This window comes from Sarcophilus harrisii, chromosome 6 (assembly GCF_902635505.1).
Source record: "Sarcophilus harrisii chromosome 6, mSarHar1.11, whole genome shotgun sequence".
In the NCBI taxonomy this organism is placed as follows: domain Eukaryota; kingdom Metazoa; phylum Chordata; class Mammalia; order Dasyuromorphia; family Dasyuridae; genus Sarcophilus; species Sarcophilus harrisii.
In genome coordinates, this window is record NC_045431.1 from 75,505,516 (window position 1) to 75,532,142 (window position 26,627).

General features: G+C 33.0%; 1 protein-coding gene across 8 annotated transcripts in view; it reads right to left on the minus strand.

Moving 5' to 3' along the window:
• LRBA (LPS responsive beige-like anchor protein) overlaps window positions 1–26,627 on the minus strand; it is a 754,452-nt gene that overhangs the window by 433,618 nt on the left and 294,207 nt on the right. For all 8 annotated transcript variants that reach the window (XM_012552173.3, XM_023505940.2, XM_031943309.1 and 5 more), the window contains 2 exons: window positions 15,914–15,978; window positions 5,513–5,621 (listed from right to left, as the gene is read on the minus strand). In XM_012552173.3, the coding sequence (XP_012407627.1) occupies window positions 5,513–5,621; window positions 15,914–15,978 (174 nt within the window). The remainder of the gene's footprint in view (window positions 1–5,512; window positions 5,622–15,913; window positions 15,979–26,627) is intronic.

The window sequence follows — 26,627 nt, forward strand, 5'->3', positions numbered from 1 at the left end:
CCAAGTGGTCCAATGCCACACCTATAATAAAATGCAGAACTTGGCTTTGAATTTGAATGGGATCAGGTGAAGATTTCTCAAAAAAATCCATAAAATGGATTAGTCAAGCCCTAGGCCTAAGTCACATGATCCCTATTGCCAGAGGGCTATAGAAAAGGAAAGGTCAGACCCTAGGTTTAAGTTCCAGGAAGTGACCCACAGGAAGTAGACAACATCGCTGACCTTTGATCAATGGTTTTTCAGTCCATCCAATGAAAAAACTTGGATCTTTTGCCATTTTACCAAATTCACTATTTCGAGCTTGTTAGACCAGCCACAATGCGGGGAAATGGGAGCTGAGAGGCTCTACTGGGCCTTTTCTTGCAAGGCCTGAATAAATGCTTCCACTTTATATCTGAAGATGCTTCTGAATAGTCAATTTGAGTACGGGGGTCTAGCACCCGTCCCACACAAACTTAAAAGGTCTGAAGATAAATTCAGCATTCTTTAGACTTTCCAACTGAGATCATTCTTCTAGATATGCTTGTTCATATAGTAATCCTTTCCCACGCCAAAAATTTATCCTGTCTGAAATTCTCCTCTCTCTTTTTCTCACGCCCCCACCCAATTTTTCTCCCTTCCCATCCCTTCTGTCTTTTCACCTTTCTCTCTGCTCTCCTTTCCTCTTTGATCCTTGCTTCTATTATTAATTTATTAATTTATTTTATTAATTCATTTATTAATTATTCATTGATTTATTACTGATTAATTATTAAATTAATGTCATTTTTATTGCCATCTATTATATAACCATCTGAATGAGGGCTCTCTTTTGCCCCATTTTAACAAGCTATTCCTTGCAACAGTTAAAAAAAAAAAAAAGCAAGAAAAAAGGTAATACAATGAAAACAATTAGCACATTTACAGTGTCTGAATGCCTCTTCAGATATCTAGGTCTATAATGTGTATGCAAACCATGCAAAAAGAGGAAGATAATGAATCTTGATTAATTATCATTACATACCAATTAGTAGCTCTTATTTGGTCTTTCTGTTTATACTAATAATCAACATACACATTATTTATTTGAATCTGCATATTTTATTCTAAATCAGTTCATATAAGTTTTCCCATCTATTACTCTTCATGTTTCCTCATTTTATGTTACAGCAGTTTGCCATTTCCTTCTCCAGTGAATTATTAAAGTAAACTGACGTTAAAAGACTTACCAAGATTCCCATAACAAGTAAATGTCTGAAGCCTGGATTTAAACTCAGATTTTTATGATTCCAGGCCCAACACTCTATCCACTAAGCTATCTAACTGCCTTGTATAAAAAGTAATTACTATTACTACCAAAGGTGGCAATTTCTCATTCAATTCACATCTACTTTGTTTTCAACTTAGTACTACACCTCAGAAAAGAAAAGTGTTGATAAGAATATTTTGGCAAATACAGAACCTATCTTTTGTACAGGCCTAGTGATGCAAACTCTGGGTCAAAGAATATGCCATTTTAGATATTTTTTTTTAATACAAAATTCCAAATTACTTTATACAACAGTAGGATTCATTAACAGATCAGATAATGTATTAATGTGTTTGTCATCATCACCTCTAACTCAATTGTTTTTCACTCACTGTTCAACAGTGTAAAAATGCCATAAAGAAGATATTCACATATTAATAGTCATCATCCTAACAATTAGCAAAGATTGGCTCTACTTTGCTAATACTATTCCTTCTGCCTGGAATGTCCTTTCTCACCTCTAAAGTTGTGAATATATATATCCTAAAAACTTAAAGTAGCTCAAATGAATCTCTTCAATAAAAACTATTTCCAATTCACCAATAAGTAAATCTCTTCCTATGTGAACTCTTAGGGTACTATACTTGTACTTATCTTTGTACATGCCTTCTTATTCCCACTCAACAATAATGGCTCTGAGAATAGATAATATATCTAGTTCATTTTGAAAATCCCAAAGCCTAATATAGCCTATACAATGACTTCTACCAAATGAGTATTAAATAATGATTTGTTGAATTAAGATGAAAAGAAATAGTATGTTCATAAATATCCAATATTAAATTTCTATTTTAATTTTCAATTTGAAACTTAAATACTCAACCAGTTAAGGTAACTTCTGGGAAAAGCTCATCATTTTATGCCAGAAATATTTGACTGGAAAGCCATAATACACTTGCTTTTTTAAAGATTTCTCTAGAGAAGGAGGAAAAAACAAAGACACAAGAGAGTAAAAAGAGAAGAGGGTCAGAGGGAGAGAAGAGGAAAAAGAGAAAGATGAGTGAGAAGAGGGAAGGAGAAAGAGAAAGAGGAAGAAGGGAAGGGCAAAAGCGGAAAAATGGAGGAAGAAAAGGAGGGGCAGAAAGATAAATAGACAGATAAAGAGCTAGAGCACATATTGAGTACTCACGATGTGCCAGGCATTATGCTAAGGGTTGTAGATACAAATACAAGCAAAAAAAAAAAAAAAAAAAATGTTCCTACCCTCAAATGCATTTACATTAAATAAGGAAAGACAACATTCAAAAAGAGCTGGAAAGTGGGTAAATTCTTTAAATGGGGACTTAGGAGATTTTATGAAAATACATTTTCTCCTTTTAAAAATAAAACAACAAAGAATTAGCCAAATATAATGACCATCTTTATTTCATAAAAAGAAGTTCTACTTCTGTTATTTCAAAGATGAATTGTTAGTATGATTTCTAATTCTTTCCTATATTATCAAATGAATTATTATATTCCAACAACTGAAACTCAAAGTGAAATTAACAAAACTAGTATAAAGAAATTACTATCAAGAGCAACTGAAAATATAAACAAAAAATCAAAAAGAAAATCACTTGATAATATTCTTACTCAGCATTTAAACTTGTCAGATGTCAGTTAAAATAATATTTTGATTCACAACTATTCTAATGAAAACACTGTCATTGATTCTTTGCCTACATCCATGTGATCAAGTCCAAAGCTTCATATTTTCATCCATTTTTTTAAACTAATATCTGTAGCAATAAAATTTTAAAAGAAAATAAGATATTCATGCACTGTCAGCTGTTATTATCTAATCAACAAAGCCATTTCACAAATGGATCTTCTCTATACCTCATGAGCAAAAGATGTTTTATATATATATATATATCCCACTCCAGTGATTATCAAGCATTAAACTAAAGAAATATACTACACAACTCTAAAAACTGCCATCAAACTATGACATAACAAATGACAAGCCAGTTATTTACCCTCACAAATGGCACTGTTACAGAATCCATGTTTGCAAGGGGGGGTGGGGGTGGGGGAGAGTAATAGTTCTAGATGAAATACAGATAAATTATTAAACAATGCATAGCATGAAACCTAAGTTCATGACCTTTAAACATAAGCAATGTCTAAGAAAAATATGTTTTAATCTTTCTAAGCATTACTAAAGAACAACACAGTTTAGTAATATGCTAAACAAATGTGTGTACCAATATAATTGAAGCTCTACATTTCAAAGTGCTTATGGTTTTATTTTAAATTAGAAATTAGAACCCTCAGAGGATAAGAAGCAATCCAAATGTGTATGCAGAAATAAAGGATAAAATTAACCTTAAGGTAGCTAAGTTTTCAGATATACATTTTTATCATAAAAAATTCAGCCACCAAAAGTTTCTTTCAAAAATATTTCTGTTTCATTACACACACACACACACACACATGTATATGTATGTGTATATATGGGTGTGTCTCTGTGTATGTGTATATGTGAACATTTATGCAATACTGGAAAAAATGGTATAATGTCAATCAAATAAGGACAAACTCAACATTTACAAAATATCAAAATGACTATTTTCTCACAAATTCATATTAATATTTTACATAACTATAATAAAGTATAATCCAAATGATTAGATGAAATAGGTTAATTAATATTATTCTCTTAAGTATTAAGAGAAATGATTGCAACAAAATAATAACTTCCATTTCTATGGCACCAAATGACTTACACAATAATTTCTACATAATCAAAAAAGGTAGATAATACAAATATTGTTACACTCCCTTCACAGATGAAAAGAATCTTAAGGGAAACTAGGTGGCACAGTGGATAGAGTATTAGCCCTGAAGTCAGGAGGACCTAGTTCAAATGTGGTCTCTTGACACTTAACACTTCCTAGCTGTATGACCCTGGGCAAGTCACCTAACCCCAACTACCTCAGCTTTTAAAAAAAAAAAAATCTTAATAGAAGCTAAGTCTGTTGGCAAAAGTAACACAATCTTTCATTTAATATTGTTTCCATTATGTAATGCTATTTCCGTAAACTAATGATATAAAAACATTGATTCCAGCTTTTTAAAATGTTCTTGGGTTAAAACTGTAGTATTAATATCCTTCATAATTTACATTTTTAGAATTTTTCTCTCTTTTTCATCAAGTGAAGGAATATAAAGATTAGCATAAAGAATGCAGAAAACTGCAATTGGAAATCTTATTTTTAAAAAAATCTATATATTTAAATGTAAATCTTCTAACTTTATTAAGAATATAGCATATAGTTCATTATAGACATAAATTCCAAGCCAGTAATGAAGAAAATCTATGTTTAAAACCAGGCTTTAAATATACTAGCAGCAAGTGGTAGTATGTATGTGTGTGTGTGTGCGCGTGCGTGTGTGCGCACGCATGCATGTGTGTGTGTATGTGCACACATACTCAGGCACACGTGCATGTACAAATACACATTAACATAAATACACTAACTTTTCAATGTATCTAACCACTGTCTATTACAGTTGATCTGCATATTTAATTATTAGGGGAAATTTCTAATCTACCAATCTAGAAACATTTATCAAAAACCTAATATGAGCCAGGAACAACAACAAAAAAAAAGTCCTTAATTTCCAGGAACTTACATTCTCGTTTAATGGTTTTCTGACACACAATTCATTCTAATTAAAATCTTATGGTTGGAAGTTTAGGAATTCATCTAATATTTCTTTTCATATAATTACTTGCTACTTAGTTATTTACAGCATTACAATATTTTTGGTCTAAAAGTTCACCATTTTCCTAAGAGGTCACACAGTACAATGGAAATGGCACTAGGGTTAGAGTTAGGAAGTTAGGAAGCCAGTTCAAATATTGTTCCTCAGACTAACTAAGTCTGATAAGTACTCATCCTCTCTGTGACTCAGTTTCTTAATTGGGACTCACTAATGGACCCTTTCTATTTCTACAATTATAATCTTCTGAAGACCTGTTATGCACCCAAAAAACCCTATTTTTTCTCTTAATTTAACATATAAAAATAGAGGGAGAAACAGTTTCTCTAAGTTTAAACAAAAACACTGACAAAACTTTAAAGTTAAACATTATGTTGATTATAGTACAAATTACATAAATAAGACTTTAAAATTTTCAAAGTGAGGCTAAAATTGATTTATTTGGGCACCTTATCTTAGTTACTATGCAAAAATGCCCAGTTTTCCCCCCTTTCCATAATAAGATGATCTTACCTCAAATTCTGCATGCCTGTGAATATCCTCTGCTCTCTGTCTGCTCAGAATGAATTCAGCTTCATTCGCAACTCTTACTAGGTGATCCTTCATGGTTTGGCTCAACAACCTATAAGCACATTGATATGGTACAATTTATGTAATTATTGAGGGAATTCAAAATAACATGCTTTAATATTAGTCTTCAAGACACTTAATCAAGTTTTCCCCATGTAGAAACCAATTTGCACCCTTAGTTAAGTTTTTCCTACCAATATCAAAGGTAAAAGGAATTAATATTAACCTCACATATTTAGTAATAAAACAAACTGAAGAGGAATAAAAAGAATAAAAATATAATATGCAGACCATTTTCAGGTACATATTGTAGACTTTTCAGATTAGAGAGATGAAATTTGAATGACTGAAGAAATGAATTCCCGCAAGAGACTAGATATAACTCCACCATAAAAACATAAAGTCTTACCTAAAAGACTTTACTAGCTCAAAACAAAGCAAGAAACTCCAAACTATGATATAAACTTCCTATTCCTAAGATCACATCTGTTAAAAGGGAAAAGCATGCAAAAACTATATTGGAATGAGATACAATGATTTAGATGTTAATGTTATACTGCTTTCTCATCAATCCTAGAAAATAATGCAAAAGATACACCTTCATTAGGAGAATGCTGACACAATATTCCAGCATGAAGGAAGGACAGAACTGGACTGAAAGCACTGGAATTAAGAAAACTGAGTCTTCATTGTTTCTTCAAAAGATTCATTTGCAGTTTCAGACTTTCTTCAAAAGTGATATCAGGAAGAGGAAAAAGACGATTGTCTTGTTGAAATTTAGGGAACCAGTGAGGTCTTCAATTATGTCCCTGAATTTTCAGCTTGCCTTCCTAGAGACTTCAGGAAGTTTCACACTGAGGGAGATCAGGGACTATCTCAGTTGAGCTTAGATGGCTTATTATTACAGTAAGAACTCATTTATTCTGGATATTTAGTCTTATTCTAAGTTTCATTATTTTTGCTACTTTCTATATATTTGAATCATTAGTTTATCTGCTATTCACTATTTGTAATGACCTTGTAAGTAATCAGAATTTGGCAAGAATGAATAAATGAGGATTTATTAAGCAACTGCTAAAATGAGTGTATATGTTTGTATGTATGTGTATGTGTGTGTGTGTCTGTGTGTACACATACATACACAGAGCAAGGTATTATACTAGGTGCTGGATATAAATCCTATCTAGCCAATTGTATCTAAGTGACGTGTCACAAGTGACTTCCAAATTTAATCTAGATCTGACATTACAGAATACAGAACCAAGTCTTCTATTTGACATCAGTGCATTGTCTAAACCCTTTACAAAGTGCTTTTCTAATGTCTCATCCTGGCATGAAGGTGAACCTGAACTCAAGAAGGAAATTAATTTTATTCCATTTTGTCACTACTTAAAGGTTATATGTAAAATTTTACCTCTCATACTTGATTATTTTTGCTTAGGATAATTATTTTTATAAGAATTCTAAAAGTATTATAGACGTAACATAGCTGTCACAATGAAAAGACCAACAATCATAGATACAAACTAAGTTGTCACAATCTTGTTTTTCTTGACATAGGTGGCATCAAAGGGCAATAGAGGAATAGAATATGAAATTCTTTATAGCATATTACAAAGAAATATAAAGATTAAAATCAGTATCAGCTCAAAAGGCAGGAAAAAAAGCATTTGTTAAGTACCTACTATGTAGCAGAAACTTTTCTAAGCACTTTATAAATACTGTCTCATTTGATCCACATAGCATCCCTGAGAGATAGCCGCTATCATTATTCTTATTTTACAAATGAGTAAATTTAAGAAAACAGAAGTTAAGAATGACTAGCTTAGAATCACATAGTAAGTACCTGAGGGCAGATTTGGACTTGGGTCTTCCTAATTCCAACCCCAGTGAAATCTAACAGCTAGAAGAAAAAAAAAAAAAATAGAAGAAAAGAGGAAGGGAGGGAAGGAAAGAAAATGGGGTGTCAGCCATAAATAAGTGATATCATTTCACTGTGTTTCTTCTAGGGGCTTTCAAGTATCCTGTATCAGCCTAATTAATCTCAGACTTTTCTTTAGGACATTCTTGAATATCCAACACCAACTCTAACCTCAGTGATTCCCTTTCTGGCCACCATCCATCCTATTTTCCAGAGTCTTCCCTCTTTACTACCAAGGACTTCCTTAAAGGTTGCTAGATTCAAGAGAGCAGCTTCTGGTCTCAATCTATGCCTCAGGGCGTTCTCTTCCAGTAAACCAAAACCACTCTCTTCCATTCCCAACTTCATTACTTTTCTAAAACTTTGTGTCACCCCGCCCCCATTTTTGCTAATAAGTTCATGAAATTTTGACCTCTTTTACAGAATAAGAGAAAATTCCTTAACAGAGCATGTCTTGTACTTCTTTCATATCCAGCAAGACAATAACACTAAAACAACATAAGCGACAGCTTATATCTTATAACAATAATTGCCTAATTTTGCCCCATTAATTCTCTTTACTAGTCTTTTAACATGTGTTAGTACAACCACAGCTGTCACCATTTATTAAATAAGAAAACTGAGGACTATAAAAGGAACGTGCCTTTCTTTTAAAGAAGAAGTCCATTTTCTGAAATGCTAACTTTTCTCAGATAATATATAGAGAGTAGATACTTGCCAAATGAATACAGAAGAATCTATTAAAGTAGTCATTTTTTTGTGGTGAAAATAATTATAAAACTAGGCATGCTCAAATGTCTTCATTTATTGAGAAATAGAGAAGGAAAAGAAAACAGTCACCTAGTCAAAAGGCAGTTCCTAGGCATAAATGAAATAATAGTTTATTATTACACTACTTTGAGTGAGTCACATAACCTGAATTTCAAAAGTATCCAAAAAAAAAAAAAAAGACACAAACACCAACTACCTTTTAACTATTTCAAAGAAACATGAAGGGGCAGCTAGGTGGCTCTGTGGATAGAGCACCAGCCTTGAAGTCAGGAAGACCTGAGTTCAAATCTGGACCCAGACATTTAACACTTCCTAGCTGTGTGACCCTGGACAAGTTATTTAACCCCAATTGCCTCAGCAAAAAAAAAAAACAAAAAAAAAACATGAATAAAGTTTTTTAAGGTGTCACACAAGAGATAGGAATAGGAATCAGGAGACTTGGACTGAAATAGCTCCTCAGGCAAAATCACTTATGATCATGAAAAAACCTCAAAAATATTATTTTCTGCATCTATAAAAAGAAGATAATACGCAATATTTATCTCACAGAGTTGTTGTGAACAAAGCACTTTGAGACCTGAAAACACTTTTTAAAGTATTATTGGTGTGAAAGGAAGCTGATAAATACAAGTGGCCAATATTTAAATATATTACTTATTTCTCCTTTATCATCAATGTTGGAATTTAGTAAGATTTTGAGAAGTGAACATATCAGATGCAGTGTGGCTTAGACAGATAAACTATAACTCTCCAATTTCTTAACTCTTCAATGCATTGATTTCTCATTTGCATCTGTTTTTACTCCTAATGCCAAGATAACTCAATGGATAAAGTCTTGTTTTTAAGGTAAAAAGGGTGGTGCTTGTATCTTTAATGTTACCAATATGGGGAGAGTTTATTAATAAGGGTCATCTTTCATCCATTATCCTAGTCTTCTTCTTGAGTTTAAATGCTGCTTCAATATATTATAGAAAAAAATTCTTTTAGTCTGTTTCAATGTAAGCATCTCCTGTAACGAACCACTTTTTCCAATGATGACTAATATTTTTGTTCTCTTGGAAACAAAAAGTTTTCAGTAAAGAGAATACTCATTGACATACTGATTCTTGAAGGCATATTATAATCCCTAAACATAATCCTAAACGGCATATTCCTGATAATCAAAAGCCACCACCAAATAACAAATATGATAAAGTCTTAGGTTTCAGTTCTTGGGTGTACTCCATTATTACTATGTCAATATGTCCTGTTGCAGAATAACTTTTATTCTAGTACATAAATATATTGTACATAATTGCAAATTTTACAAGCCTATAAAGAGTTTATAAAAGAAAGCACTTTTCATTCTTTTTTTCTTGATGGAAGGTCTTCAAAGGCTGATGCCAATTATAAAAATGAAGAAACAAACAAAAATCATTTCTCTTTCAGATATATAATTAGGATCTGAATTATTCTGTTGGGGAAAAAATTGATGTGTTTCCATCTTATCTTCTGCTCTACATCCTGGGACCAATTAATATTTCCAAATGATTCAATACTGACATTGTTATACATTGCTTTAATGGTTTGCAGAGTACTTCATAAATCATGAAGTTCTTATTTGAATTTCAGAAAAACTCATGAGTTAAGTATTACTATGCTGGTTTACAAATAAGTAAACTGAAGCTTACAGCAGTTATGTGAAATGCCATTAGTCATAGAACTATTAAGCTGGAAGCAATTTTTAAAATAAGGAAAAGAGAATTTCTCACTGTGTTACATGAAAAAATGACATAAATCATAAAAAAGAGAAATCAAACTAAAACAACTCTGAGTTTTTATCTTGCACCCATCACTACTGCAATAGCTTGCTAGCTGTACATCAGCTTCAATTCTCTCCCCAATCCAATCCATCTTCCATTTAACCACTAAAATGATTTACCTAAAACATAGGTCTGACAATGTCACTATCACGACCACCCACATCACAAACTCTAGTGGATTACTATCACCTTCAGATTGGGAGAAAAAAAAAAAAAAGAATCTTCTACTAGGAATTCAAAGCCCTTTACAATCCAGCTCCTTATTATTTTTTGTCTTCTTTCACCTTACTCCCTGCCATATTACTTATTACATATCACTTAATTCAGTGACAATGGTCTCCTTGCTGCTCCAAGATTAAAACTCTCTATCTCTTGATACTTTCCCTGGCTGTTCCCTATGCCTGAAATATTCTCCTTCCTCTTCTCCATTAACTGGTTTCTCTACTTCATTTAATTCCCAACCAAAATTCCATCTTCTACAGAAAGCTTTTCATAAACTCTCCTAATTCTAGTGCCTTTCTTCTGTTATTAATTTCCTATTTATTTTGGATATAGTTTGTCTGTATATCTGTTGCTCCCTGAGGACAGGAACTATCTTTTGCCTTTTTTTTATTCCCAATGTTTAACACAGGACCTGGCACACAGGCACTTAAAATATCATTTGTTAAGCTAACATAGCTAATTAGCAGAAGAGTCAACATTAGTACTCAGGTCTTCTAGGAGCCTTTTAAAAGATTTTGTTAATTTTTTTCATCATCAGAATTTCTTCTAATATTTTTCCCCATTCTCTTTTCTCTGAGAGTGCCATCCTACATAACCAATTATCCTTATTACAGAGTTGGGAAATTGGAAAACAAACAAAAAAATCAGCAAAATTGATCAATACAAAAAAAATCTTTGAATATATGCAATTTTCCATATCCACTGCACATCCTCTTCTGTAAAGGAGTGAGGTTGTATTATCTTTTCATACTGCTTCTTTGCATGTTCATATGAAATTGGCAATGGTGTCCTCAAAAATTCCTCCACAAGAAAAAAAGACTAAGTGAGAAGAGTCATAGGCAAGAGAGAAGCTGCTTCAGGCTTTCTCTAGAAAGGGAGATCTGGAGATGGATTTTTTTTTTTAAACAAATTACTGTTGAAACGTGGCAAGAACTTGGTTGGCTTCTGAACTAATCACAGAAGAAGTAGTTTGATATTGGGAAGGTAGAACATTAGGTACCTTGTAGCAAAGAGGAAATAGTATCAGCCCTATCTGTTGGAGACAGTAATAATAAGAGGAGCAGGACCTAGGGTCCAATTCTTAGTAGTTTATAATTTTTAAAGGTAACAAGGATATTCTCTCATGAGTAGGTTTCAAGGTGTTGGTGATAAGACATTTGAAGACACTGCTGATTTTCTACAAGATCCAGGAAATGACTAACAACTGGAAGAGTCAAATGAAGAAGTTGGGAGAGAAGGCAGTAACTTCTGTGGAGAGGTTCTGGGAATGGTGACTTGGTAGGAAAATACATGCTTAGTTACCTCTATAAGCAAAAGGCATAGCTCATTTGTTTTCTGTTTTAGGCCTCAAGAATATCTACCAAAATGATCCAGGTTTGTGCTCATCTTATAAAAATCTCCAAGTGACCTGCTTACTCCAGGAGCAATAATCTTTTCTTCTCCATCTGTACTTTCATGGGCAAGTTTCCTGGTAGTATTTGAGTATTAGAGGATTTTTGGATCAACACAGGAACCAGGAAATGACTAGCAACAGTAGAAACAAGAGAAATTAATATTCTGAAAGCTATAGGTTTGAACTTGATGATGATAGGAGAGTTAAGGGCTTGATATAAACTTCCATAGGCAAAATCAGGACATATACATTTTTCATTTCACGGCTTGAGGGTGTATCCATTGAAATGTGCTGATATACCTAGTCCTGGAGCCATGATTTCTTTTTCACTGCTTGTACCTTTGATATTCTTCCAGAAGGCTTCTTGGTAAGGAACACAAGTCTAGGTAGAATCTGATCATGTTAGTCTTTATACATACAAGTTTGGATCCTCCAGGAACACAGGATCACAGAATTTTCACTTGAAAGGATTATTAAATATCACTTGATATAGCCCTTTCCATTTTTACATATGAGGAAACTGAGATGTAGGGAATTAAAGCAATTTACCCAATTCCCCATACGGTAGCAGAGCCAGGTCTCTATTATAATCCTGTGATCTTACTACTACAACATGAAGTCCAACCTTCCAAATATTTTTCTGGCTTTGATGAATGAATGAAAAAAAAATATTTATTGACTATGTAAAGCACTGGACTAATCCTGCATTGGTATTCTAATTCTTTTTGATGGCATTATCAGAGTCTATATGATATTTAATAAGTTATCTTGTGTTCATGCTGATTAATAGAAATGCAGAGCTAGAAGGGACTTTAGATGACTTAGCTCAATACATTAAATTTACATTGGATAAAACTGAGGCACTTAATTGAGTTAAGTGACTTATACAAGGCCAAATAGTTAATTATGTGATTAGATAAAATATTAAGAGTTGGAAAAGACTTTTAAAATCACTAATACCAAATCACTTACAGAAGAGGAAATTTGGGTCCAAGGAGGATGGCATCAAGTAAATGGAGGAGAAAAGGTTTGAACTCAGAACAAAAAGACAGTGACATCTCCTTACATTAATTATATCAACAGAATATATTTTTGTAAAAGAAAGACCACACCACCAATATCATCAAATAAATGTCTTGATACAGAAACAATCTTGTGAAATATAGGTTATAAGATATATATCTATCAGGCTACAGCTCTACATTCAACCAAGGTAATCAATTTGCTAATGATACCCATCAAGCCCAGATGGACCTTATTGCTATTGCATGCATGTACAGAAGGTCCCCATGTTATCCACACTAATAAAACATTAATCAAGGGGCAAATTTATAGCAGCCACTCTATAAATGAGGTCAGGGCAGGTCAGACCCACATAATAAGAAACAACATAGTTGGTCTTTGGATTGTAACTAAACCTTCTTATTACTCATCTTGCCCTTGGGATTAGGTTCAGTAGCTGAAACATTCCTATCCACTTGAGTCAAATATACATTTTTCCATAAAGATATTTAATCTCAAAATACTTTTAAGTGTTTATATCTTTTGATTGCCAATGAAAACTAATTTTAAAGAAAATTAATATAAATAAATGGGGTTATTTTTTCAACTGATTAGGTTGGCTGTATCATGTTTTAAACAATAACAAGATAAATAATAGTGAATACACAACTAATATTATTTCTTTGTGTGTCATAATTATTACTCTGATTAATTTCTTTCTGTTCTGTGATCATTATTTAAAAATTTAGTGATTCAAAGCACTACTTCAACAACCAGAGTTATTCTATTCCACTTGGCATACCTAAACAGATGATAAATTGAATGATCATCTATACAGTCTTTCCAACAGTATACTGCCTTTCCCATCATTGAAGCTCTGCACAAATTATCCTCCACACTTGCAATGTACTCTCTTGTCATTTCAGTCTATCAGGCTATTTTCTTTCTTTCAAGATTTAGCTCAGATATTTTCTTTTTGTAATTAGACTACTTTGGGACTAATTACCATAAAAAGTTCTATGATAAAAAATTACAATTCTCCAAAATCAATAACCCTACCAGTCAACTTATCCTGTTTAAAACCATCAAATTTATTTATACAGAAATCCAACTGTTTAAAAAGGCAATAGAAGAATCATCCTTTTTCTCCCCTCTCCTCTTTATTTTTATTTTATTTCATTCATAATCAGTATTTTTCCTTTGTTAATCCCCTTTTACAATTATTTTATACTACATTTAATTTTTCCTCTTCCCCTATTTCTATAATGAAGTCCTATGCACTCTTTTCTTGTTCCTCTTCTTTCACATGCACATAATTTTTTCTGAATGAATTTTATTTGAAAATCAATGTAGCACCCATTCCTCTCCAATATCTGATAAAATCCATCTGGTTAATAAAGTAGAATATGACCTCCCCAGTAACCAGAAATAAGGAGATGACAGTTCCATTACTCTGTTCTATCTGGCCATACCACATCTCCAGCTTTGTCTTCAATTCTAGGCACCATATTTTTAAAAGTTCATTGATAAGGTAAAAAATTACCAAAAGACAATTCACCAAAACATTTGAAATCCCTTAACAATACATCATATGAGTATGGATATTTTAGTATGAGGATAGAAAAGAGGATGAAAAGCATTGGGACAGGTTAACCCTTGAAAACCATCTTTATTTTTGCTATATAGGTGAAGGTTTGGACTTCCATTGCTGTTCTGTTAGGTGGCACTATTAAGTTACTGGAAAATGCAAAAAAAGGCAAATTTTACTTTGTTTAAAAAAAACTTCAAATAATTACAGCAAGACAAAATGGAATAGAATAACAAAAGCAGCAGCAAGATGCTGCCCAAATAGGGAGCTTCAAATAGATGCCAAAAAACTATCTATTGTGTATGTTGTATAGAATACTCTTCTGGTATAGGTTGGATTAGCTGTTCTTTGAGATATTTTAAAAACTAGAACTATATCATTTTCATATACTCAATGCAATGAAATAACAGTTTGAAAAAACTCACTGACTTCACAAATATTAATAGGTATTTTCTTTAATTATTGCAGAAGCAATAATTTCAGTATAGTTTCAAATTAAGGGAGTACTAGTGAAATTCAAATACCAAAAACTTATCTAATAACATATTTTATTATCTTTATTAAGTCTAATGGCAATGTTACTAAATATCAGTCTCTGTAAATATGCCCCCAAAAATTAAATTTTAAAGATTATTTTGTTTGGTCTACAGGTTGTTTGTTTTTTGTTTTGTTTTAGTTCAGGATTTTAAGAATGTATATGCAAACTGATATCTTTTAAGCAAAACAAAAAGTTCCTTCAATCCTTCATAAAAAATAATAAAATATAGAAACTATCAAAATATAGATAGAATTATATTATCTTAGTTTTTACCTCTTGAAAACTTTCTCTAACGAAGGAAGAAACCTCAATTAGGGTTTTTGTGGGGGGTTTTGGCCTTAAATTTCATTATCTTTGTTTTCCTCTAATTTTTACTTCAATATAGGACTACTTTAATTTCAATCTTTGTTTTCCTCTAATTTTTACTTCAATATAGGACTACTTTAATTTCAAATCTTACTGGCTTATAGAATTACAAAATTTATAGCTAAAAAAGATTTCTATATCAAGTACTCCATGTCTTTCATTTAACAAATGAGGAAATACTAAAGTCATAAGAAAAAGAATTGACTAAACTCTATTTCAAATATATACTGCCTCTGTTTTCTTAATTCTTGACATTAGTTCATGAGTTAGTTAGTAACAAAGATCATTATTAGAATCTAGAACCTCTAGTTAGATTTTTCTTCCATATATTTTCAGTTCTTATTAAACATAATAAAAAAATTCCCTATTTCATAAGTTTAGTTAAAAATGAGGATAACTTTTTGAAAGAATTACTTTACAAAACAAGATTTGCAAAATTCATAATATGACATTAATAAAAATTTGAGAATTTTATAGATGGCATTTATAGGTAAGAAAGCATTTGAAGAAAGTTTTACAAACCATAATTTTATTTAAGTAATCAAAAACAATATTATTTTAATACTTTTAAGAGTATACTTTCAAGCCATTCAAGAATATACTTTCATGTCATTGTTCAATTATTCTTGTTGAATTACAAAAATAACAAAGAACAAAATCAGAAAAAAAATCTAAAACTGTGAAACAATGGTACATGTAACGAGATTTTAAAATAAAATGCATATAGAAAAAAAAAATTACCTTCCTTCATTCACGAGTTCAATAAAAGCAAGGCCTGCATTCTTCTGGATAGAGTTTTGCCATTCCTGAAAAAGAGAAAATAGCTAAAAAATTCTATTTTAAAAGATAATTTAAAAAATGACTTTGGCCAGAGTTTCCATACTTCCCTTTATTGACATAAAAATATATACTCCTAGGAGGTAGTTGAAGGTGCTTTACTCAATACCCCGAAGTCATATTCTAACAATAGGCATGTGGGCAACTGCTATAAATAATATTTGAAAATCATTTGAAACTATAAGAAAATTAATCAAGAAAAAACTTTGATGACAATTATCAGAAATAGAACTGTATAACATATTAGACACATTTCCAATGCTTTTGTCAATTACTTAATTCCATTTTAAACATACAATGAATAAATAGATTCTGAAACTCAATAACTAATGGCAACTATTTTATTGTTCTTTAATTATTTCAGTCATATCTAACTTTTTGAGACCTTATTTGGGATTTTGTTAGCAGAGATACTAAAGTGGTTTTCCATTTATTTTTCCAGGTCATTTTACATATGAAGAATTGAGATAAATGGCTTGTGTTAAATGACTTGTCCAGAATCACACTAGTAAATGTCCAAGTGAAGATTAGAACTCAGGGAGCTAAATAAACCTTTCTTACTCCAGGCCTGGCATTTCCTATTGCGCTGATATTGCACCACCTAGTTACCCTTAATAATGATTATCATATGACTGAAAACATTAAGTTAATCATATTATCAAGAGGAAAACAAACTCTAATATGATGAGTAAGTAGTTTATAATTCCCATACCTAAGAACTGACTGCTATTTCACCTTTCTGTGGTGCTTCTATCATCATGATGATTTAAACTATATATGATAGAAAAAGTCCAAATAGTATATAAATGTAGTTGAGAAAAAGTTTTATGGGCTCTCCTTGTAAATCATTCTCATGATTTCAGTGAGATAACTTCATCACATAAGAGTATATATTATTCACTCTCATCAGAGGTCCTAAGTGCCCATTCCAAAATTATCCAGTTCATCACCAACAATCGTTAAACTATATTTGATGTTCTACAAATGATCTTAAAGCTGCAGCTGGCATGCCTCCAAGATGGTTTTCAATAATGTACCTGTACCTAAATATGGGAAATATCAAAATAAAGGAGAGTACAGCTAATAGATATAACCATGGCCTACCCCTCTCAAAGATTTGTGCTCACATGATAAACTATATGTCCTTAAAACTACAACCACAAAACAAGCATGTGTACACACACACATACACACACAACCACACCCATCACTAACACCACCACCAAATAAGCAGAAAGAGCCAGGAGACTTCTAGGTCAGAGATTCAATAATACTACAAATAAGCAAATTATTATTGCCTCCAAAACAGTAAAATAAAGGACTTGGATATGAAGCACGGACATTTACATGTACAATACTGAACAACAAAGAAACAGAATGAAAGGAATGATGTTATCATACAAATCTGAGAATGTTATTCAATTCAATTACCATTTATTAAGTTCTTGCATGGCACCTAGCTGCCAAAGGAGGTATAAAACTGAATCCCTGTATTCACATAGCTTATATCCTAGGGAAGGCTGAGATCAGGAAGAGAATAAGAAAATAGGAGAGGAGAGAAGAAAATAATTTATTCCTAGGTAGTATATGACTAATATAGTGAGATGGAAAGTAACAAGTGATGGAAGATTCCTAGCCTTTATAGTGAATAACAAATTAGCTACAGTTCCCCGTGAATAATTGTTGCTTGATTAAGGCCAGGATCATGAAAATTTGATCTCCCATCATGCTCTTCAGGACAAATGTGATTAAACTTAGGGTGAGAGTAGTTTAATTTAAAGTAAAACAAAACAGCAAGTAGTTTTTTGATTTGTTCATTACATTTGAAAAAAAATTTTTAACTATATTAATTCAATCTGATTCCATGTGGCATACAGTTTGGTAGTTTTATAAAGTAACCAATATTATTCAATATTCCTAAAGATAGTATCAACAGCAAAATATCAGATAACATGAAAAGGCTAAAATTTGTTTTATGCTATGTTTTCATATAACATGTTATTCAACTACAAATTTTCATATTTGATCTTTGCTAGAAATACACTGCTTTTCATTCATAACATTTTCAGAAGAAGAGAATATAATATTTAGAATATGTTTGTTTATGATACCGCATCTGTCCAGTTGCTTCTCAAAGGGGAAAATAAAAATCTCCTTCAATAGCATTCATTCAAAAGTTTTAAAGTTTTATTGATGAAGATGGATATTGCCAAAAATGAAAAAACAATATATTTATAATGACATCCTTCAGTATACTTTCTCTACTTCAGACATAATTGTCAAAGAAATTATGACTCTAAACACTTTAAACAACCACAGTTGAATATGACCTACATGAAAGAAAAACTTAACGGCCAATGTTTTAGCAGGTACATCCAAGTCAGATAACAGTACAATATGAAAACTGAACATGAAGGTGTTGGTTATCTTTCTCCCAAAGGTACTACTGAAATAAAAAGAAGGGGCAGCTAGATGGCCTAGTGGATGGCCCTGAAGTCAGGAGGACCTGAGTTCAAATCTGGTCTCAGACCCTTAACACTTCCTGGTTGTGTGGCCTTAGACAAGTCACTTAACCCCAATTGCCTCAGGGGGAAAAAAAAAGAAAGGAAGGAAAAGAAACAGAAGAATTAAAAGCTTCAAACTCAACAAATACTAATGCAACTGATAAGATCTTCAATGTTGGGTGTGGTTAAGAGACAGAAACTGAAGAACTGATAAAAATGAATCTCTGAGGCAGGCAGGGAGAAGGCACAGAGATCAGTTTAGCACTGGGGTCCCACCATTCAGAAATCCAAATTAATGTCAAATTCCTGAGTTCCACCCTCTGTCTGCAGCAACCTCACCTGGCCATGCCCTTTCAGAAATCCCAGTCCAAGAAGACCTTTTTTTCCCCCTCCCCTATAAAATCTACTTATGAGCCAGCCTATGGCTGCTGCTTTCCTTTGGGTTAGTCCGCCACAGCATTCTATCTCTTGTTATCTTTCCCTTACCCCTTCTCCCATGCCATATGATTTCTCCTGAACCTATTTCTCCTTATAGCTAGCTAACTCTTTTAGGGTGTTAAGGCCCTTTCAGAATTAGCCTGCCAGCTAAGGGCATGTCCCAACCTCATGGGATATCTCTTTCTCCTGGTAAATGGTAAGTTCCACTAGGAAACTTGTCCTTTTCACCATTAATTTTTAAAACCCCTTTCTATGCTCTCCCGCTGTATTTCCCTGTGTCTATTGTATCCCTTTCATTTTGTCTGTAAATCTACCTTTTGACAAAGAGAATGGCCATTGTGAACTCTTCACATGTCCTAATCCCAACTTTTGGTGCCTAGTATCATCTGGTATCCACATAACCTACATCACAACCAAATAATTACAAAATGCAATTCAGTACTTTGAAAAGAAAGGAGTACAAAAAGAAAGCAAGAGTCAATAATTTCACACTTCTCATAACTGACTACCCATTTTCCAAAACCATAAGATTGACCGTATCACATTGGCTAAAATAACCACAACTTTCTAATGGTCTGAATTATTGAAAGAAAACAAAAACAAGGAAACCTATAACAGTTCAATATATAAGAAACAAAAAAGCACAAAGCAGTAGTGATGTGGCAGGTGATGTGATTTAGGAGACACACCAAATGCTGAGGTTTGGTCATGGGAAGAATTCCCAATGGCCATTCTCTTTGGCAAAAGGTTTAGAAGAAGAGTTACAGACAAAATGAAGGTATACAATAGATATCAGGAGGAAATATGAAACAGAGTTGGGAGAGCAAATGGCATGGAAAGTTTTCAACAATTAACAATGGAAAGGGTAAGTTGCCTAATGCAACTTACAATTAATTAGCCAGAAGAAAGGGAACACTGCATGTTGGAGTATATCATTAGCTGGCAGCACACTAAAAAAGTTAGTTAGCTAGAAGGGGAGACATCATCTGGCATGGTGAGGGTTGAGAGGAGAGATAACATGAAGCACGGGGGGAGGGGATGAGAGGAGAGACACCACATGGCATGGAGAGAGAGAGTGGAAAGACCACACTCAATAGCAAATTTCATAAAAGGGGTAAAAAAAAGTTCTTAAGATGAAATAAAGACTATTAAATTTTATAACCTTATGTTAATTGTTAAATTAATAAATTTAATGAATTATCTCAAAATTTCTATATTCATGACTTTAAAGCATTCAGAGTCAAAAAGGTTCATCTAGTTCAGAAAAAGAAACTAAGATGCAAGGAGGGGAAGGATTGTAAAGTTATCAGACAGGAATTACACATAATTCTCTGAAATGTTTTAAATTTTAGAGAAAATTAGCAAGAAACATTAGCAATATTATTGTTAACATTTACATAGCAAGGTTTACAAAGTATTTTTTGCATAAGTTATCTAATGTGAAACTCTAAGTAGCTTTCAGAGTACCTCTAAATTGTATAGTACTACATGAATATAAGCAAATTAATGAAGCATTCTGTCAGGTAACTACTCATCAACAAAATTTGATCATTTCTTACCTCTCTCTACATATACAGTTATATATATCCTCTGATTTTCTTGATTAGATGAGAAGAAACTGAATACCTAACCTTTTGGCCCATTTTCCTTCCATTCTCCTTTTTCCATATAAAGCATAGTTTGATGTCTGTCTGTCTCTCCCCCATCGTGTATGTGTGTGTGTGTAAGAAGGGTGAGGGGAGAAAGGAAGAGAGAAAGAGATTGGATCTTGATTGATTAAATTACATTAAATGTAAATAGCAATCATTTCTGCTTTGGCCAGATATCCTGAGGATATCCCCCCTCCCAAGATTCATTTATTTGGATTTTCTTTTTGTACTACATCTTAGATTTTTTTTGCCTTAATTGATACCTAGTTTTAATCACAGAATGGGGACGGCCTCATCAAACTAAGATAAAGTTGAAGACTTTAGCTTAAAAAGACCAACATCTCCCATTTCATCCAGGCCATTACCAGTCATCCTGTTTCATATCTAGCCACTGGATCCAGAGTTTCAGGAGAGGAAAGTGAAGCATGTGACCTTGGACAATCTCCATTCAATCCATTCACTTGCAAGTTACAACATCACCTCCCAGATCTCCTGGGCCTCTTTGAGAACAAAGGACAAACAACACTACTAACTATCTAGACTCTGAGCATTTTTTCTCCACAAATTAACTTTTTGACTACCTCTGTCTATTTTCTTTCCTGATGATCAAGCTCTTGAAAGTAAAGAATGTACTTCTTTTTACTTATATTTGTATCTGAACTCATAGGGGGAGGCATGTAGTAATAGCTTAAGGAATAAATGTTGTTTGTCTACCTGGCCAGTCATTTAATCTTCTTTGCCTGACTTGCCTCTTCTGAGAAGAAAATGGCAAACTACTGAAGTATCTCTAACAAAAAACTCTATCTGGGGTCAAGAGTTAGATATAACTGAAAAACCCAACAGCAGTGGAATCATAACAGGACGTCCAGTTCAAAATGTTGATTGGACAGCTAGAGATGGGAAAGTGGAGGTCAGGAAAGAGTCTAGGGCTGGACAAGAAGATGTGAGAGTCAGCTACTTAGAAATTATAATTGAAACCATGAAAACTGATGGGGTAATCAAGTAAAACTGTACTAAGGGAGAAGAGAATATCCTGGGAGGATCCCTTCCTACTGAATTTCCAGCAAAGGAGACAAAGGCAAGGCTGAGAGCAGACTGGAGCAGTCCGTGAAACCTAGGGGATGACCAACACTGTTGAAGGTTGCTGCGCTAGGGTAGCCATGTTGGGAGAGAGGCCAAGAAAGGCAATGGCTGAGAAAAAGCTATTGGGTTTGGCCCGAAAGAGAGTATTCGTAATTTCAGATGGCACAGTTTTGATTGAACAATGAGATCAGAAGCCAGGCTGCAAAGAGTTAAGACAAGCATTCTCTTCACAATAACCTGCTAACTGTCTAAGTTTCTAAATAAAAAATATAAACTTCTAGCTAAGATCACATTTTAATTGTATAGAAATTTTGACTTATTTAATATTTAATGATAGAAACCAGTAAACAAAATAAACCTACAATCCCAGTTTCTGGAACTGTTAAAGCTGATTATACATGGAATATAATGTTCTTTAAAATATCTTTAAGAGTCCAAGGATAATCAACAGACTACTCTCCCACATTTCTCAATGATATTAGTATTTGTCTCACAGTATCACCTATTTTCCCTATTATATTTCTAAGTTATGTTCAACTTTCAAATTGTTAAGATATCCAACAACCTGAAAATGTTCTTCACTGATGATTTTCACATTTACTCTTTGATTTCTCTATCAATAAGGTCACACCATGATCTTCATCAACACTCATTATATTACATCATATCACAAACTAAATTCTGAAATTTCTCTGATCATAATCTACTACCCCAAAACTTCCATAATTCTACTTATCCCATTCCTTGACTCATCATCAAAAACCTAATCTTTATTTTCATGAAGAATTCTAGTCCTTACATTGAAAACCTATTCTATTATTCCATCCAAACCAACACCCTCAATATGCAAGATCTGATGTAATTTCAACATCCTCCTTTCACTTTGATTGTGAAAGGTTGAGGATGCTTTTTAGTCCTCCAAACTAAGTAATCTCCAACAGTCACTCATCCCTTGATTGCTGATCATCACTGGACTAAACCGTTTAATTGCATCCACTGAAAGTACAGAAACCACAAGAAAAGGCTGATGTTCTTTTATCCTAGATTTAATCAAAATCAAAGAAAACATTTTCATCAAGAAAAAAGAGGATGTATGAAAACATGTAACTTTATTACACCGAGCTTACTTTTTTTAAAAAGCATCAATTCATCATGATATTTTCAAAGCTGTTCCACTAATCTGTTTACATCTGAATTAACTTCTATTCCCTTCTATATAGTTTTAAAGATGTTTCAAAGATCCACTTTTATTTTTTCCTCATTTTAGCAACTAACTAGCATCTTTCTGCCCTAAATAAAAAGGGAGAAATGCAATCTTTGTAGCAAGTATGGACAGTCAAAAAAAAGAAACATGCAAAAAATGTCACATCAAAAAATTTATATCTCATTCTATCCGCCTGGCTCATCAAAGCTTTTAACAATATGGGTAGCATTCATTATTCTTGGCATTCTAGATTTATGTTTACTTATTATACTATCAGAGTTCTCTTTCAAAAATATTTTTCTTTATAATATTTCTGTTACATAAATTTTTCTCCTGCTCACTTTTACTTTGTAATATAATTTGATGCAAGGGAAATGAGTGACTTTTTAAAAAATTTTTGAAATTAAAAGCTAATTGGGTTTTATTAAGTAGCTAACCTTCACTCTATAATCATCTGCCAAAGTTTGTTCAAAATCACTTTCCTCAACATCTTCACAGTTAAAGGTTCTGATAAAGGCCTCATTTCCAAAATATATAGAGAACTGACTATAATTTATAAGAAATCAAGCCATTCTCCAATTGATAAATGGTCAAAGGAGATGAACAGACAATTTTCAGATGATGAAATTGAAACTATTTCCACTCATATGAAAGAGTGTTCCACATCACTATTGATCAGAGAAATGCAAATTAAGACAACACTGAGATACCACTATATACCTGTCAGATTGGCTAAGATGAGAGGAAAAAATAATGATGAATGTTGGAGGGGATGCGGGAAAACTGGGACACTGACGCATTGTTGGTGGAGTTGTGAATGGATTTAACCATTCTGGAGAGCAATATGGAATTATGCCCAAAAAGTTATCAAACTGTGCATACTCTTTGAACCAGCAGTGCTACTACTGGGCTTATACCCCAAAGAGATACTAAAGAAGGGAAAGGGACCTGTATGTGCCAAAACATTTGTGGCAGCTCTTTTTGTAGTGGCTAGAAACTGGAAAATGAATGGATGCCCTTCAATTGAAGAGTGATTGGGTAAATTGTGGTATATGAATGTTATGGAATATTATTGTTCTGTAAGAAATGACCAGAATGATGAATACAGAAAGGCCTGGAGAGACTTACATGAACTGATGCTGAGTGAAATGAGCAGAACCAGGAGATCATTATATTACCTCAACAACAATACTGTATGAGGATATATTCTGATGGAAGTGGATTTCTCTGACAAAGAGAAGATTTAACTCAGTTCCAATTGATCAATGATGGACAGAAGCAGCTACACCCAAAGAAAGAACACTGGGAAATGAATGTAAACTGCTTACATGTTTGCTTTTTTCTTCCCAGGTTATTTTTACCTTCTGAATCCAATTCTTCCTGTACAACAAGAGAACTGTTTGGTTCTGCACACATATATTGTATCTAGGATATACTGTGACATATTTAACATGTATAGGACTGCTTGCCATCTGGGGGAGGGGGTGGAAGGAGAGAGGGGAAAAATCGGAACAGAAGTAAGCACAAGGGATAATGTTGTAAAAAATTACCCTGGCATGGGTTCTGTCAATAAAAAGTTATAATTACTTGAAAAAAAATCACTTTCCTCACTTGATATGCTACAATAATTCTTCATATTCATTGACCATAATTTGGTAGCCATTCTCCATTTTGTGCATGCACTCAACCCTTAGTTCCTAATTCTTTGCAACTTGCAAAAAAAAAAAAAAAGCTCCAAAATTTGTTTTAATAAGTGCTCTTCTTGTTCCTTTGAAAACTTTGGGGTATGGGTTTAACAATGGGTCAGTGAATATATACTATGACTTTGGGAGTCGTAATTCCAAATTGTTTCATTTGCAGCTCCAACAATGCATTAATATACTAGTTTTCACACAGCCCCTCCAACATGTCATTTTCCTTGGTTAGCATTTTTCTCCATGTGATTAATAGTGTGAAATTCTTCCTTTGAGATCTACCTGTTAAATATTTTGACCATTTATATTCTATGTAATATAATCTTATATACTTTAAACAGTTCTTATCACATATATTGAGTATCAGACCATTACCTTAGAAACCAGATGAAAAGAAACTTTCCTTAAACTGTTTCTCTTCTAATTTTAATAGCACTAACGTTATGTAAAATTTTGAAATTTCATTTAACAAAATGTATCTATTATATGTTATATAACCTACTCTCTATCCATTACCTGAACAGGATCTCTTCCCTATTTACAATTACAATAAGCACTTTCTTCCTTGTTTGTTTAATTTATTTATGATGTGACCTTTCATGTCTAGGTCATGTATATATTTGAAGTTTACATTTTATATGATGAGAAATCTTGGTCTAACCTAATTTATGGTATACTATTTTCCAAATATCCAGGGAATTTGTGTCCATTAGAGAGTCTTTACCCAATAATCGTTTATACTACAGTACTAGGTTTGTTTGTTTCTCTAAGCTGTGTATATAATCAGTTTGACTGATCAGCTTTTCATTTTCTTAGCCTGTACCAAATAGTTTTGATGATGACTGCTTTGTAAAAGAGTTTGAAATCTTGTACAGCTGGGCTCTCTCTTCTTCTATCATTTTATTTAAAACCGAGACATTTTATTTTTAGATGATTTTTTTTATCAATTCTATATTCTATAATGTAAATCCATGGTAGTTTTATTAATGTAACATTTCTGCGTTTGTTATATTAGCATGACCCAATCATAAAAAACTAATGCTTCTCTATTTACTTAAGTGTATCTTTACCTCTGTAAAGATTATTTTGTAGCTATATGAATACAGTTCCTGTATGTATATTGTTAAATCAAATCCTAAAAAGTATATACTTTCTATAGTGGCTTGAAATGAAATATCTTTCTGCTTCTGCCATTTCCATATATATATATATATATATATATATATATATATATATATATGAAGGTTGATATATGCATAGGGAGGAATTCTATAGTCTAGTACATTGGGAAACTGGTTAACTTTTTTCCAGGTCATTTTTAGCTGACTCTTTACAGTTCTCTGTTGTTGTTCAAGCATTAAGCCATGTCTGATTCTTTGTTATACTCCTGAAACCATAAACCTGGAACGATAAACACCAGACCATTCTATTTTCCATGTCTGAACTCATGTTCATTATTTCAATGACATTTTCTCTCTATTTCATCCTCTGTCTTCCACTTCTCCTTTTGCCTTCAATCTTTCCCAGTATGAGAGTCTTTTCCAATGAGTCACAGATCTTCCATTCCAGGTCCCTCTTGGAATCCTAGTGTCAACTCAACTTGAAAAAAGGTAAAAACTCAAGGGTGATGTCAGGGTCCTAGTGTTAACTCAACAGAATTGATACAGTGCTTGTTGGTTCACACCTTAGAGCGATTCCTTGAAGGGTGATGGGTTGCTAATACTGATAGACAATAATGATTGTATTCACACCTCCCTTGAAGTTCTTAGGACCAGAGAGCACTCTGGGAGATAACCCATAATCCCTGCCTCCAAGGAGTTAACCTTTGGGAGATCATATATATGGAGGAAGCTCTTAGAGCTTAGAAGAATTTTTCCTGAACATGACTGGGGTCGCAGAAGAGCACTCTGGGAGGAAGCCCACAAGCCCTATCTTCGAGGCAAGAGAGATTCATTGCATCTTCCACCTTGGTGCTGGCTGGAGGCTGAAGAAAGCAGAGGCAGAAGCCAAGGAAAAAGCTGCAAGAGCTCTTGGAACCAAGCAGAG